This window comes from Salmo salar, chromosome 07 (genome assembly GCF_965601325.2).
Source record: "Salmo salar chromosome 07, fSalSal1, whole genome shotgun sequence".
Lineage (NCBI taxonomy): Eukaryota > Metazoa > Chordata > Actinopteri > Salmoniformes > Salmonidae > Salmo > Salmo salar.
In genome coordinates, this window is record NC_138297.1 from 14315590 (window position 1) to 14330000 (window position 14411).

Consider the following 14411-nt stretch of genomic DNA (forward strand, 5'->3'; position numbering starts at 1 on the left):
ATACAAATAGTAGAATTATGCCATAATTTAATAGATCATGCTAAACGAGGTTTGAATGTTGTTATATAAAATCAACAAAAGACACTAATTTGTTAATTTGCCAAAAATCTGTTGAAATCACACTGGATGTATTATTCTTTAGAATTGAATTGGGGGCATACTTATTTCACTGTACAGCCTTAACTATGGATTGTGCATCAATGACATGGGGTATCAGTCTACTCAGTGACACCCAGAGAACATTAGCGTCGCTGCTCTTATTGCGGAACTCTGAAACAACTGTGAATTGAGCCACATTTATTGTCAACCTCTGTGTATTGAACACTATTCCTGAGGAAAAACAATACTGTGTGGATGTTTTGGAGTCTGATATCTCTAAGGAGGATGTTGGGAAAAAATATATTGGGTATTGAGTAGACTGATACCCCATTTCATTGATCCCCAATCCTTAGGTAAAGCTGTACAGTGCAATATGAATGTCAATACACACAATAGGCTGACTGGGGAGGTGATTTCACACAGTCCCGCGATAAGAGCTACAACATGAATATTTGCGTAAACTCTTCACAGTTGTGTTCTGTGGGTGTTACCGAGTAGACTGATACCCCATTTCATTGCTTCACATTCCAACCTTGTTTAACATTATCTAGTCTAAATATGGCATGATTCCACCAATTGTAACCTTCTGCATCACTTTCAAAGAGGTACTTTTATTTTAACGACAAACTGCAAATTCCACTATTGTGCCTAATTCTTATTGTGGCAAGCTTCACAACACATAACCTGGTCCGGTCGAGTCTCATTAGCCAGATGAAGCTAGCTGGCTGTTTATGATGTTAGCTTTCGGCAACAGGGTTAAGTAGCTGGCTAGCTATTTATTTTCATGAACTGAAGTTCAATTTCAATAGGAGAACAACAAGTGGATACCTAGCTAACACATACTCAGAAGGATTCCTAAATCATTGAAAAGAATAATGAAAATGACTGCAGTTTCTACTGGTCATTGTTTTCAGGCTGTTTGTATTGGTGCTAGCTAGGTACCAAGCTAAAGCTAGCTAACCCTGAAGTTGCGGTCGAACAAAAAATGCTTTACTACCAACGTAGTATTGTTAACACATCGTTCGTGGCCGGTGTGTGCATGTTTTCAGACTTTTTTGTTCAGCTTTGACAGTGCTACTGATAGTAGTGGTGGCGCTTGGCTTGTACGTGCAAATTCAGAACACACAACATTCTATAACAGAATGGTGTTATTTGACGTGTCAAATTAAAAGATTATTTAACACGTCAAATAGTGTTATTGTCAAATAGTGTAATTTGACATGTATCTTTTTGACATGCAAAGACATAAACGGCGTTCCATAGTATGTCGTGAAGCTAATAGCAGTGACGCTATTAGTGTGTAACTCCAGTAGGGCAACATCTGAAAAATAGCGCACTTGGTAGTGTGTACCGGTGCTCGACCAGTCGTGAAAGCCAACATCACCCACGTCAGAGAACGATTGATTGTCAAGGGAAATGAATTCCCTTATCATGGCGTTAATGTATTTTGCCTTTGAGTTGTCTCGCTGAAATTTGTAATCTTTCAAATGACTGCTCGACTTGTTGACTGCTCGATCCACACAGCAGACATTGTGGGCTAGGTTAGGAATGCTGTGTTGCACGTGTAGCGCAACATTATACGTGGCGTCATTACGTCATCTACCTACGTTATATAGGTATGCACGGTAGCTTTGACATCGATTTTGCACATCGGCGTTAAACTAGACATCGGCTGTATACCGTTGTTGGCATTTTTAGCTAATAACGTCCGATTCCGATATGTTCACCGATATATCGTGCATTCCTAATTTCAAGTATATGATGTTGAATGAAACTGTTGGAAAAGTTGGCTCCCAAGGGGACTTCCTGGTTCTTTTTATGACCTTTTAATCTCTGTCTAATCCATATCTATCTAATTCAACAACCATATCAGGTAGCAATGGTTACATGTCCATGCAAATGGACAACAAAGTGACTTATCATGTCATGCATCATATAGTATCATATCGTAGTATACACTGTGGAGACAACTTTAAGAAGGCTATTGCAGATACACTTCATGTAGAATCTGGATATGTATGACATCACTTCCTTACTGTTCCTTGTCGTGTGACCCCAGGTGGGCGAGGACAGCTCCAACAGGAAGTTCCTGGTGAGCAGGCTATTTGATGTTGCCGAGGGCTCCACCCTGGAGGAGGTGTCCAACAGCTGCATCCGTCTGGAGTGGAACAAGGGCATTGTGGGTCACGTGGCGGCCACGGGCCAGCCCCTTAACATCAAGAATGCCTACGAGGTGAGACGCTTTTTATTTCTCTATGTTTGATGGCCTCCATCTCTTTTGTCCTTTGGAATGGTTAATTTTACAGTCCTATTACAGCTGGTACTTACTAAGATGTTATGTGGAAAGAGGTTGTACTTATGAACTGTACCAAGTAAATATGGGACTGTAAAATACAGAGTAATCCTCCTTTGACCTCCTTTCTGCGGCCTCCCTTGTTTTTCTGCTGAGTGTCAGATAACATGGACACCCTGGTGGGGTTTGCGTATGTAAGGTTATGATGATGAATATAATGAGGAGGTTGGTGTGTGTGTGTGTGTTTGCCTGCGTGTGTGTGCATGTGTGTGTGTTTTGAATCAGGCCAGTATTTGTGTTGGGGAGTCTGGGTCTTTGCTGACAGAGTGCAGGACCTGAGAGTGATTGGCCAAGCATAAACCACAAAGAGGAATGGAGAGAGGGAGGGAGGAAGGGAAAGAAAAATCCTTGTCAGTTGACCTTCTTTCACTTATAGAGAGAGAGAGAGGGATAAAGAGAGAGAGAGAGAAGGGGGAGGGAGGGTGGGTAGACAGAAACAGAGAGGGATAGAGAGAAACAGAGAGGGATAGAGAGAAACAGAGAGATAGAGCGAGAGAGGGCGAGAGAGAGAGATAGAAACAGAGATGGTAGAGAAACAGAGAGGGAGAGAGAGAGAAACAGAGAGGGAGAGAGATAGAGAGAGAGAGAAACTGGTGGTGGGCTTGTAAATTCTGAGATTAAACAGGAAGTTGCATGTCAAAGTTCATCACTGGACTGAAGGACACCCATACGCAAGGGGACATTCTGAATTGGGTAAAAATCCATCCTCTCCTCAACTCCTCCATCTTCCTTTCCTCTGTGACCTGGAAACCAATAAATGTTTTTTTAATTTCATTTATTGTTATTTTTATTTTATTTTATTTCTTTATTTCACCTTTATTTAACCAGGTAGGCTAGTTGAGAACAAGTTCTCATTTGCAACTGCGACCTGGCCAAGATAAACCATAGCAATTCAACACATACAACAACACAGAGTTACACATGGAATAAACAAAACATACAGTCAATAATACAGTAGAACAAAATTATCTATAATGATTGTAGGTCGTTCTATCAGTCTATAATGATTGTAGGTCGTACTATCAGCCTATAATGATCTATAATGATTGTAGGTCGTACTATCAGTCTATAATGATCTATAATGATTGTAGGTCATAGTATCAGTCTTAAATGATTGTAGGTTCTACTATCAGTCTATAATGATCTATAATGATTGTAGGTCGTACTATCAGTCTGTAATGATCTATAATGATTGTAGGTTCTACTATCAGTCTATAATGATTGTAGGTCATACTATCAGTCTATAATGATCTATAATGATTGTAGGTTGTACCATCAGTCTATAATGATTGTAGGTCGTTCTATCAGTCTATAATGATAGTACGACCTACAATCAGTCTATAATGATCTATAATGATTGTAGGTTCTCCTATCAGTCTATAATGATTGTAGGTCATACTATCAGACTATAATGATTGTAGGTCGTACTATCAGTCTATAATGATTGTAGGTCGTACTATCAGTCTATAATGATATATAATGATTGTAGGTCGTACTATCAGTCTATAATGATTGTAGGTTGTACTATCAGTCTATAATGACTGTAGGTCTTACTATCAGTCTATAATGATTGTAGGTTGTACTATCAGTCTATAATGACTGTAGGTTGTACTATCAGTCTATAATGATTGTAGGTCATACTATCAGTCTATAATGATTGTAGGTTGTACTATCAGTCTATAATGATTGTAGGTTATACTATCAGTCTATAATGACTCTAGGTCTTACTATCAGTCTATAATGATTGTAGGTTGTACTATCAGTCTATAATGACTGTAGGTCGTACTATCAGTCTATAATGATTGTAGGTCGTACTATCAGTCTATAATGATCCATAATGATTGTAGGTTCTGCTATCAGTCTATAATGATTGTAGGTCGTACTATCAGTCTATAATGATCTATAATGATTGTAGGTTGTACTATCAGTCTATAATGATTGTAGGTCGTACTATCAGTCTATAATGACTGTAGGTCGTACTATCAGTCTATAATGATTGTAGGTCGTACTATCAGTCTATAAAGATTGTAGGTTGTACTATCAGTCTATAATTATCTATAATGATTGTAGGTCGTACTATCAGTCTATAATGATTGTAGGTCGTACTATCAGTCTATAATGATTGTAGGTCATACTATCAGTCTATAATGATCTATAATGATTGTAGGTCGTACTATCAGTCTGTAATGATCTATAATGATTGTAGGTTGTACTATCAGTCTATAATGATTGTAGGTCATACTATCAGTCTATAATGATCTATAATGATTGTAGTTTGTACTATCAGTCTATAATGATTGTAGGTCGTACTATCAGTCTATAATGATCTATAATGATTGTAGGTCGTACTATCAGTCTATAATGATCTATAATGATGGTAGGTTGTACTATCAGTCTATAATGATTGTAGGTCGTACTATCAGTCTATAATGATTGTAGGTTGTACTATCAGTCTATAATGATTGTAGGTCGTACTATCAGTCTATAATGATTGTAGGTTGTGCTATCAGTCTATAATGATTGTAGGTCGTACTATCAGTCTATAATGATTGTAGGTCATACTATCAGTCTATAATGACTGTAGGTCGTACTATCAGTCTATAATGATCTATAATGATTGTAGGCCATACTATCAGTCTATAATGATATTTAATGATTGTAGGTTCTGCTATCAATCTATAATGATTGTAGGTCGTACTATCAGTCTATAATGATTGTAGGTCGTACTATCAGTCTATAATGATCTATAATGATTGTAGGTCATACTATCAGTCTATAATGATATATAATGATTGTAGGTCATACTATCGGTCTATAATGATATATAATGATTGTAGGTTGTACTATCAGTCTATAATTATCTATAATGATTGTAGGTCGTACTATCAGTCTATAATGATTTTAGGTCGTACTATCAGTCTATAATGATATATAATGATTGTAGGTCGTACTATCAGTCTATAATGATCTATAATGATTGTAGGTCGTACTATCGGTCTATAATGATCTATAATGATTGTAGGTTGTACTATCAGTCTATAATGATCTATAATGATTGTAGGTCATACTATCAGTCTATAATGATCTGTAATGATTGTAGGTTGTGCTATCAGTCTATAATGATTGTAGGTCGTACTATCAGTCTATAATGATTGTAGGTCGTACTATCAGTCTATAATGATCTATAATGATTGTAGGTCGTACTATCAGTCTATAATGATCTATAATGATTGTAGGTCATACTATCAGTCTATAATGATCTGTAATGATTGTAGGTTGTGCTATCAGTCTATAATGATTGTAGGTCGTACTATCAGTCTATAATGATCTATAATGATTGTAGGTCGTACTATCAGTCTCGGCCCAGTTACAATGCCTTGACTCCTGAAGAACAGGCTGGATTTTAACCGATGACCCCCATTGTGATGTTACCGCACTGGGCCCACAACTTGAGCGCAGATTTTCATTTCTGCTGACTGCAGATTTCCATGATTCTCTTTGTGTGTGCTATAGGCGGCCATTGTTTTCCGTTTCTATCTAACTGTCTTTATTCTCAGACACAATTAGACCATGCCAGTACATATACAGTACATACCTCCGGTCCTGTGTGCGCAGTCCGTGAGCCCTCTCACTAGGAGATGGAATCTTCCCTGTGGACTACCCAGTAGGTTCCCAGCTGTGTCAATTGGTGGAGAGGGAGATGAAAGCTGGTGGATGGGACCATCTGTAGGGATGATAGGATGTGTCATGTGAATAGCTTACACATTGACACACACACATATACATGCGCACTCACGCACACTCACTCACACACGCACACGCGTGCACCCACGCACGCACGCACGCACGCACGCACGCACGCATACACACCCACCCACGCACACACTCACACACACACACACACACACACACACACACACACACACACACACACACACACACACACACACACACACACACACAGTCAGACGCCCTGTAGTGGAATTATGTCTTTGAAAGAGAAAGCAGATGTTTGAGAGAGAGATGGAAGGACAACGAGAGAGAGAGAAAGGCAGTGTGCCAAATTCTCTAGAACGACGTTGGAGGTGGCTTATGGTAGAGAAATTAACATTCTCTGGAACAATTCTCTGGAAACAGCTCTGGTGGACATTGCTGCAGTCAGCATGCCAACTGCATACTCCCTCAAAACGTGAGACATCTGTGGCATTGTGTTGTGTGACAAAACTGCACATTTTAGAATTCCCTTTTATTGTCCCCAGCACAAGGTGCACTTGTGTAATTATAATGCTGTTTAATCAGATTGTTGATATGCCACACCTGTCAAGTAGATGGATCTTGGCAAAGGAGAAATGCTCACCAGCAGGGATGAAAACAAAGTTGTGCAAAATATTTGAAAGGAATAAGCTTTTTGTGCGTATGAAACATTTCTGGGATCTTTTATTTCAGCTCATGAAACATGGGACCAGCACTTTACAGGTTGCGTTTATATTTGTATTTTTGTTCAGTGTATTTAGCACATACCGTTTAGTAAAAAGTATGCAGTATGCCTCGGCCACAACGCAGTAGGGGCTCCTGATTGTCTGAGTAGGAGGGGCGGGGCCAAGTGCAGATGGATTTTTACAAATTCAACAGACATGCATCTCATTAACCAGCCTGATAATATCTCATTTTCAATTCTATATATTTGTCTAAACTCTGAATAGAATATGAATGGAGTTATAGGCCTACGCTGGCTGGTTATAGGCAGACTATGACATTAGACCTATACCGTAGTAGACCTTATGGCCCATCTATCCTATTTAAAAAGGAAACAGATAAATTGTTTCCATTTAAACATATTTCTTCATGAAATCAAAGTGCTGTAACATGTATAAATGAAATCAAATAGCCTAGTACACACATCACAACTTTTTAAATGTCAAAAGGCTATTGCACAGGAAAGCGTGGACAGTCAGGTGCATGGTAAATTCACAACTGCTGGACAGTAACATAATAAACGAAGACAATTCATATGTTCAAATCAAAAGACCTGATTAACATGACATCACTATCGCAGCCACATCCGAGTCCCCGGTGCCGACACATTCACAAATCAAAAAATGGTTTAGTATTTAGTTTAAAAGCTCTGACGAAGGCCAGAGCAAGAAACACTTTTCAATGAGAAACCAGAAATCCACTTTGGGTAAAAAAATAAATCAAATGTTTACGACTTTAAAAGACCTTCAAACATGTAGCCTACGAGACTAATGATAATTTTAAGGAGAACAAGGGCCTATCACCCACAGCCCACCTCTTCCAATGCATTGTAGAACAGGGTGAATCGAATTCTAGTAGATGAAGAGCCGAAATCAGTAGAACATCCTGGCATTTAAACCATACTCGATTTTTGAAACGTCGCATACTGTTAAACATTGTATTTTCACATACTGAGAATGCGTCATATGTGATTGCGTTGTTTCCCGCTATTCATTGATTTTGCTAGCTCATCCCACATATCTAATTGATCAGCTGTTGTCAAAGCGGAAATTTATATGACATCTGTGCATTTAAAGTATACTTGATTTAAACAATGTTGCATACTATAAAACATATTTTTTTTCACATACTCAAACAGCCTGCTATTTGGGATGCAAGTCTGGGTATTCGGACACGTCCAGTGTGTATAATGTATTGTCTTAGTGTGTGTGTGTGTGTGTGTGTGTGTTTGTGCGTGTGCATGTGCCTGTGTTGTAAGACAGAATGTATAATTTCTTCTCGTAGTGTGTGTTCTTTCCTCGGTATGTTTTAGTGGGTAGAGCAGTTTTACTATTGCAGATAGATTGAAGCTTCCATCAATGTAATTGTCTGCATCATTTCCAATCCCAAATATATATTGTTTTGTAAATAAATATATAAACTGGGTGGTTCGAGCCCTGAATGCTGATTGGCTGGCAGGCGTGGTATATCAGAACATATACCATGGGTATGACAAAACATTTCTTTTTACTGCTCTAATTACTTTGGTAACCAGTTTATAATAGCAGTAAGGCACCTCTGGGGTTTGTATATATGCCAATATACCACAGCTAAGGGCTGTATCCAGGCACTCTGCGTTGCGTCATGCATAAGAACAGCCCTTAACCTGGTATATTGGCCATATACCACACCCCCTCGTGCCTTATTACGCAAATATACATACACACATATATATATATATATATATATATATATATATATATATATATATATATATATATATATATATATATATCAGTATGTGTTCTTACTTATACGTGTATACGTTTGTCTAATCACATTTCATGTCATGTGACATCACGTCGTTTACCTTACCCCTGGTTAGCTGCTACAAAATCATTCGATTGCCGGCCAACAGTGTTCTGACTAATGACAATTACTTTATTGGTGATATTTCTAACACTTGATTCTGATGAAGTGTTTTCCTCAACAGGGGCCTAGACTGGAGCAGAGAGAGGGAGAGAGAAATAGATCAATTAGAAGAGGCAGAGTGAGAAAGAGACAAAAAGAGAGAGAGAGTAACTTCTCTTTAACGCATCTGTATCCAATTAGTTTGTTAATCTGGAACGGACAAGGAGGAAGGAGGGGTGTGTGTCCATATATGTGCGTCCATGTGTGTGTGTGTGTGTGTGCTACCAAAACAAACCACCAGCTGGGTCCATAGAACCTGATACGGGACCAGTGTTATGTTTGTAGAAACAGACAGCTTTCAGGAAGTGCATCTGCGTGCGTCACTCTGCGTAGTGGTAGCTCCTTCCTAGGGAGACCCCTAGCGCTCTGATTGGCTCGTTAAGCCCCAGTTAGGGCGGTTGGGATGGCGTTCAAATCTAAACTGGGATCAAAATTCCCCTCTGGATGGTTGGAGTGGCGCAGCCCTCTGTAGGGAAAGAGATTGGCAACCTCAGGCCAGACCCATTACAGGGGAAGCGTTCTTATCAATACCCATAAAGTGTTGTCTTTACAACGTGGTGACTTTTAGTTAAACCATATCTGTCATCGCTGGAAGAACTGACTCCAAGATAGAACTGTTACCAAAAGCCATTATTAGCAAAAACAAAACTTTATCTTGTTAAAATATCATCAGACATATAAATGACTTTATAATTCAAATAACCAAAGCAGGTTATTATTTTAAGGAGTGTGCTTCCACAGATTTGGTCTGGTTCTGCCCATCATATTGTCCGTCTCTACATTAGTCATCGAGATTTTGGCCTGTAATCAAAAAGTGTCTCAGAGTAGGAGTGTTGATCTAAGATACAGTAAAACTCTGTTTAGAAATCAGTATAATATGTATTGTTTAGTTGTTAAATGTGTCAGTGTTTGTTACAGATGTAGGATCTTAATTTTATTGTAGTGTATTCAAGGTTTAAAAAGGCTTCTAATGTTTAAAACCTGATTTGCCCTAATGAAAAATGTATCACTCCCTACTGAAATGTCCATCAGTTATAATCCACATAATAATCCACATTTCCGGTTGCTGCAGGATTATTTTCCTGCTGTAGCAAACTGGCTCGAATTTAGATTAAGTTCAAAATGAAGTTCAAATCCCAGGTGAGGACATGTTGAATATGAATTACTGTATAAATGAACATGCACAATGTCATCATGTATGTCAACATGTGTCAGTTATTAAGTTGAGAACATTGTATGTTAGAAGCAGCGTGTGTGTAACAAGTTCCACAGCCTTTTTTTAGGTAAAATGCCCAAATAATCATTTCTAGTTGAATTAACATATGAGACAATTTGAACAAACACATAACTTTAAGTTGACTGAATTTTTGCCTGTGTTTTGTCAAGTTGGAGCCAAGTTTGGGCCAACGTTATTTGTTTTGTTCAGGCAACACTTCGATCGATAAGTAAAAAAAAAGGCAAAACAGTTTCTTAATAATAATTAGTTGAAACAATTAGATTTAGTTTTACAGTGTAGTGCAATATATAGGGAATAGGGTGCCATTTGGGACTCGGACGCTGTCTAACCCAATAGGGAACCAGATCAGGGGTCTCACAGTAAAGGGAAAATGTGGTGGTTATTCCTTTATGTCGACTCCATTGTCTAAAATGTCCATGTGTTTTTGGGGCCGTGTTCACAAAGTGTCTCAGAGCATTTGAAATCATAATGAATAAGAGAGGGGGGGGACCTGATCCTGGATCAGCACTCTTACTTAGAGATGCTTTGTGAGTACAGGCCTGGTAATGTTAAATTACATTGTAGTTCATAGTGTTCATATCTCTTCCACAGGACCCCAGGTTCAATGCAGAGGTGGATCAGATCACAGGCTATAAGACGCAGAGTATCCTGTGTATGCCCATCAAGAACCACAGAGAAGAGGTAAGACACAATACAGTGGATACAAGATACAGTACTCAGCTACTCAGAACGAATTATAGAGAGCAGGTAATACACCATAGACAAGTGAACACCTTTCAGCTCTTCAACGCTAACATATAGAGGGGATTACAGACCATAGATATCTCACAACACTAGCTACATACTGAGACTAAAAGGTGCCATCTAGAATTTAAAACTGATATTCTGCTGTCCTCATAGGAGAACACTTTGAAGGACCCTTTTTGGATCCAGGTAGATCCCTTTTAGGGGTCAACACGGAAATAGCCGGAGAACACTTTTGGAACCCTTTTTTCTAAGAGTGTAGATTGTACCCATATTGAACAATTTCAAGATGCACATGGAGTTCTTTTCAGAGTTTACAATTGAGCAATTGTGGTCAAAGAGAAATAATTTAATCTAATTGGTTTTATTCTGTGTTCTGTTCTTTGTAGTTGTGCCTGCGTTTTGATGGATGCTTTCCCTGCTCTCTTCCCCCTCTCCTCTCTCTTCCCCTTCTCCTCTCTCTTCTACCTCTCCTCTCTCTTCCCCTTCTCCTCTCTCTTCCCCTTCTCCTCTCTCTTCCCCTTCTCCTCTCTCTTCCCCCTCTCCTCTCTCTTCCCCCTCTCCTCTCTCTTCCCCCTCTCATCTCTCTTCCCCCTCTCCTCTCTCTTCCCCTTCTCCTCTCTCTTCCCCTTGTCCTCTCTCTTCTACCTCTCCTCTCTCTTCCCCTTCTCCTCTCTCTTCCCCCTCTCCTCTCTCTTCCCCTTCTCCTCTCTCTTCTACCTCTCCTCTCTCTTCCCCTTCTCCTCTCTCTTCCCCCTCTCCTCTCTCTTCCCCTTCTCCTCTCTCTTCTACCTCTCCTCTCTCTTCCCCTTCTCCTCTCTCTTCCCCCTCTCCTCTCTCTTCCCCCTCTCCTCTCTCTTCCCCCTCTCATCTCTCTTCCCCCTCTCCTCTCTCTTCCCCCTCTCATCTCTCTTCCCCCTCTCATCTCTCTTCCCCCTCTCCTCTCTCTTCCCCCTCTCATCTCTCTTCCCCCTCTCCTCTCTCTTCCCCCTCTCCTCTCTCTTCCCCCTCTCCTCTCTCTTCCCCCTCTCATCTCTCTTCCCCCTCTCCTTCCTCTTCCCCCTCTCATCTCTCTTCCCCCTCTCCTCTTTCTTCCCCCTCTCCTCTTTCTTCCCCCTCTCCTCTCTCTTCCCCCTCTCCTCTCTCGTCCCCTCCTCTCTCTTCCCCCTCTCCTCTCTCTTCCCCCTCTCCTCTCTCTTCCCCCTCTCCTCTCTCTTCCCCCTCTCCTCTCTCTTCCCCCTCTCCTCTCTCTTCCCCCTCTCATCTCTCTTCCCCCTCTCCTCTCTCTTCCCCCTCTCCTCTCTCTTCCCCCTCTCCTCTCTCTTCCCCCTCTCATCTCTCTTCCTCCTCTCCTTCCTCTTCCCCCTCTCCTCTCTCTTCCCCCTCTCCTCTCTCTTCCCCCTCTCCTCTCTCTTCCCCCTCTCCTTCCTCTCCCCCCTCTCCTCTCTCTTCCCCCTCTCCTCTCTCTTCCCCCTCTCCTTCCTCTTCCCCCTCTCCTCTCTCTTCCCCCTCTCCTCTCTCTTCCCCCTCTCATCTCTCTTCCCCCTCTCCTTCCTCTTCCCCTTCTCCTCTCAATTTCTCCTCTCTCTTCCCCTTCCCCTCTCTTTCACCTCCCAGGTGGTAGGAGTGGCACAGGCGATCAACAAGAAGTGTGGAGAGAATGCGACTTTCACTGAGCAAGATGAAAAGGTACTGGGAGAAAGACACTGTACTCCTTGAAAAAAAGTTCCTCATAGAACCAAAAAGGGTTATATGCTTGCTTCATAAATGGAACCTCTAAAAGTTCTATACAGAACCCTTTTATATGGTTCTTTGATCAGAACCCCAAGGGAACCCCACTGAACCAAAATTGGTTCCATATAGAACCCTGTATGGTGCCATGTATGAACTATGGCTGCTAATAATAAATTAGAATACATATTTTTGGCTAAGAATATTATATAATAAACAATTAAATAATGGACAAAAGAATGCCAGGCACACCGGTTTGTGTCAAGAATTGCAATGCTGCTGGGTTTTTCACACTCAACAGTTTCCTGGGTGTATCAAGAATGGTCCACCACCTAAAGGACATCCAGCCAACTTGGCACAACTGTGGGAAGCATTGGAGTCCAAGTCGTGCATTCTAAGAGCATCAAGTCCAAGTCGTGCATTCTAAGAGCATCAAGTCGTGCATTCTAAGAACAAGTAAAGTCGAGTCGAGTTACAAGTTTTTTCAAGTCTTAAGTCAAGATTTGGCAGTGATTACAGCTGTGATTCTTTCTGGGTAAGTCTCTAAGAGCTTTGCACACCTGGATTGTACAATATTTGCACATTATTATTTGTCAAGTTGGTTGTTGATCATTGCTAGACAGCCATTTTCAAGTCTTGCCATAGATTTTCAAGTTGATTGAAGTCAAAACTATAACTCGGCCATTCAGGAACATTTAATGTCGTCTTGGTAAGCAACTCCAGTGTATATTTGGCCTTGTGTTTTAGGTTATTGTGCTGCTAAACAGTGAATTTGTCTCCCAGTGTCTGTTGGAAGGCAGATTGAACAAGGTTTTCCTCTAGGATTTTGCCTGTGCTTTTATTTTTTTGCCACATTATTAACAGTTTTACTTCAGTGCCTTATTACAAACAGGATGCATGTTTTGGAATATTTTTTATTCTGTACAGGCTTCCTTCTTTTCACTCTATCATTTAGATGATCCATCCTCAGTTTTCTCCTATCACAGCCATTAAACTCTAACTGTTTTAAAGTCCCCATCGCCCTCATGGTGAAATCCCTGAGTGGTTTCCTTCCTTTCCAGCGACATAGTTAGGAAGGACGCCTGTATCTTTGTAGTGACTGGGTGTATTGATACACCATCCAGTGTAGTTAATAACTTCACCATGCTCAAAGGGATATTCAATGTTTTCTTTCCCCCATCTACCAATAGGTGCCCTTCTTTGTGAGGCATTGGAAAAACTCCCTAGTCTTTGTGGTTGAATCTGTGTTTGAAATTCACTGCTCGACTAAGGGACTTCCAGACAATTGTATGTGTGGGGCACAGGTATGAGGTAGTCATAACAAATCATGTTAAACACTATTATTGCAAACAGAGTGAGTCCATGCAACATATTATGTGACTTGTTAAGCAATATTTTTATTCCAAACTTATTTAGGCTTGCCATAACAAAAGGGTTGAATACTTAATTGACTCAAGACATTTCAGCTTTTCATTTTTAATTCATTTGTAAAAAATTCAGAAAACATAATTCCACTTTGACATTATGGGGTTATTCAGTAACAAGCCAGTAACAAAAAATCGCAATTTAATCCATTTGATATTCAGCCTGTAATACAACAAAATGTGGAAAAAGTCAGGGGTGTGAATACTTTCTGAAGAACCCCAAAGAACACTTTTTTTCTAAGTGTTCAATGCTCTCCTACTCTCATTATTTTCTCCCTTTCTCTATAAATGCAATACTCTGAATCAAGCTTATAGTGTGATTCCCCTGACAGGACTTCTCTGCCTACCTGGCCTTCTCCGGGATCGTCCTACACAACGCCCAGCTCTACGAAACGTC

General features: G+C 40.2%; 1 protein-coding gene across 3 annotated transcripts in view; it reads left to right on the forward strand.

Moving 5' to 3' along the window:
* The window catches only part of LOC106608572 (cGMP-specific 3',5'-cyclic phosphodiesterase), a 128680-nt gene that overhangs the window by 32940 nt on the left and 81329 nt on the right, over positions 1–14411 (forward strand). For all 3 annotated transcript variants that reach the window (XM_045721510.2, XM_082977368.1, XM_082977369.1), the window contains exons 3-6: positions 2159–2332; positions 10707–10796; positions 12477–12548; positions 14347–14411. The exon at positions 14347–14411 is cut by the window's right edge and continues 25 nt beyond it. In XM_045721510.2, coding sequence (XP_045577466.2) covers positions 2159–2332; positions 10707–10796; positions 12477–12548; positions 14347–14411 — 401 coding nt within the window. The remainder of the gene's footprint in view (positions 1–2158; positions 2333–10706; positions 10797–12476; positions 12549–14346) is intronic.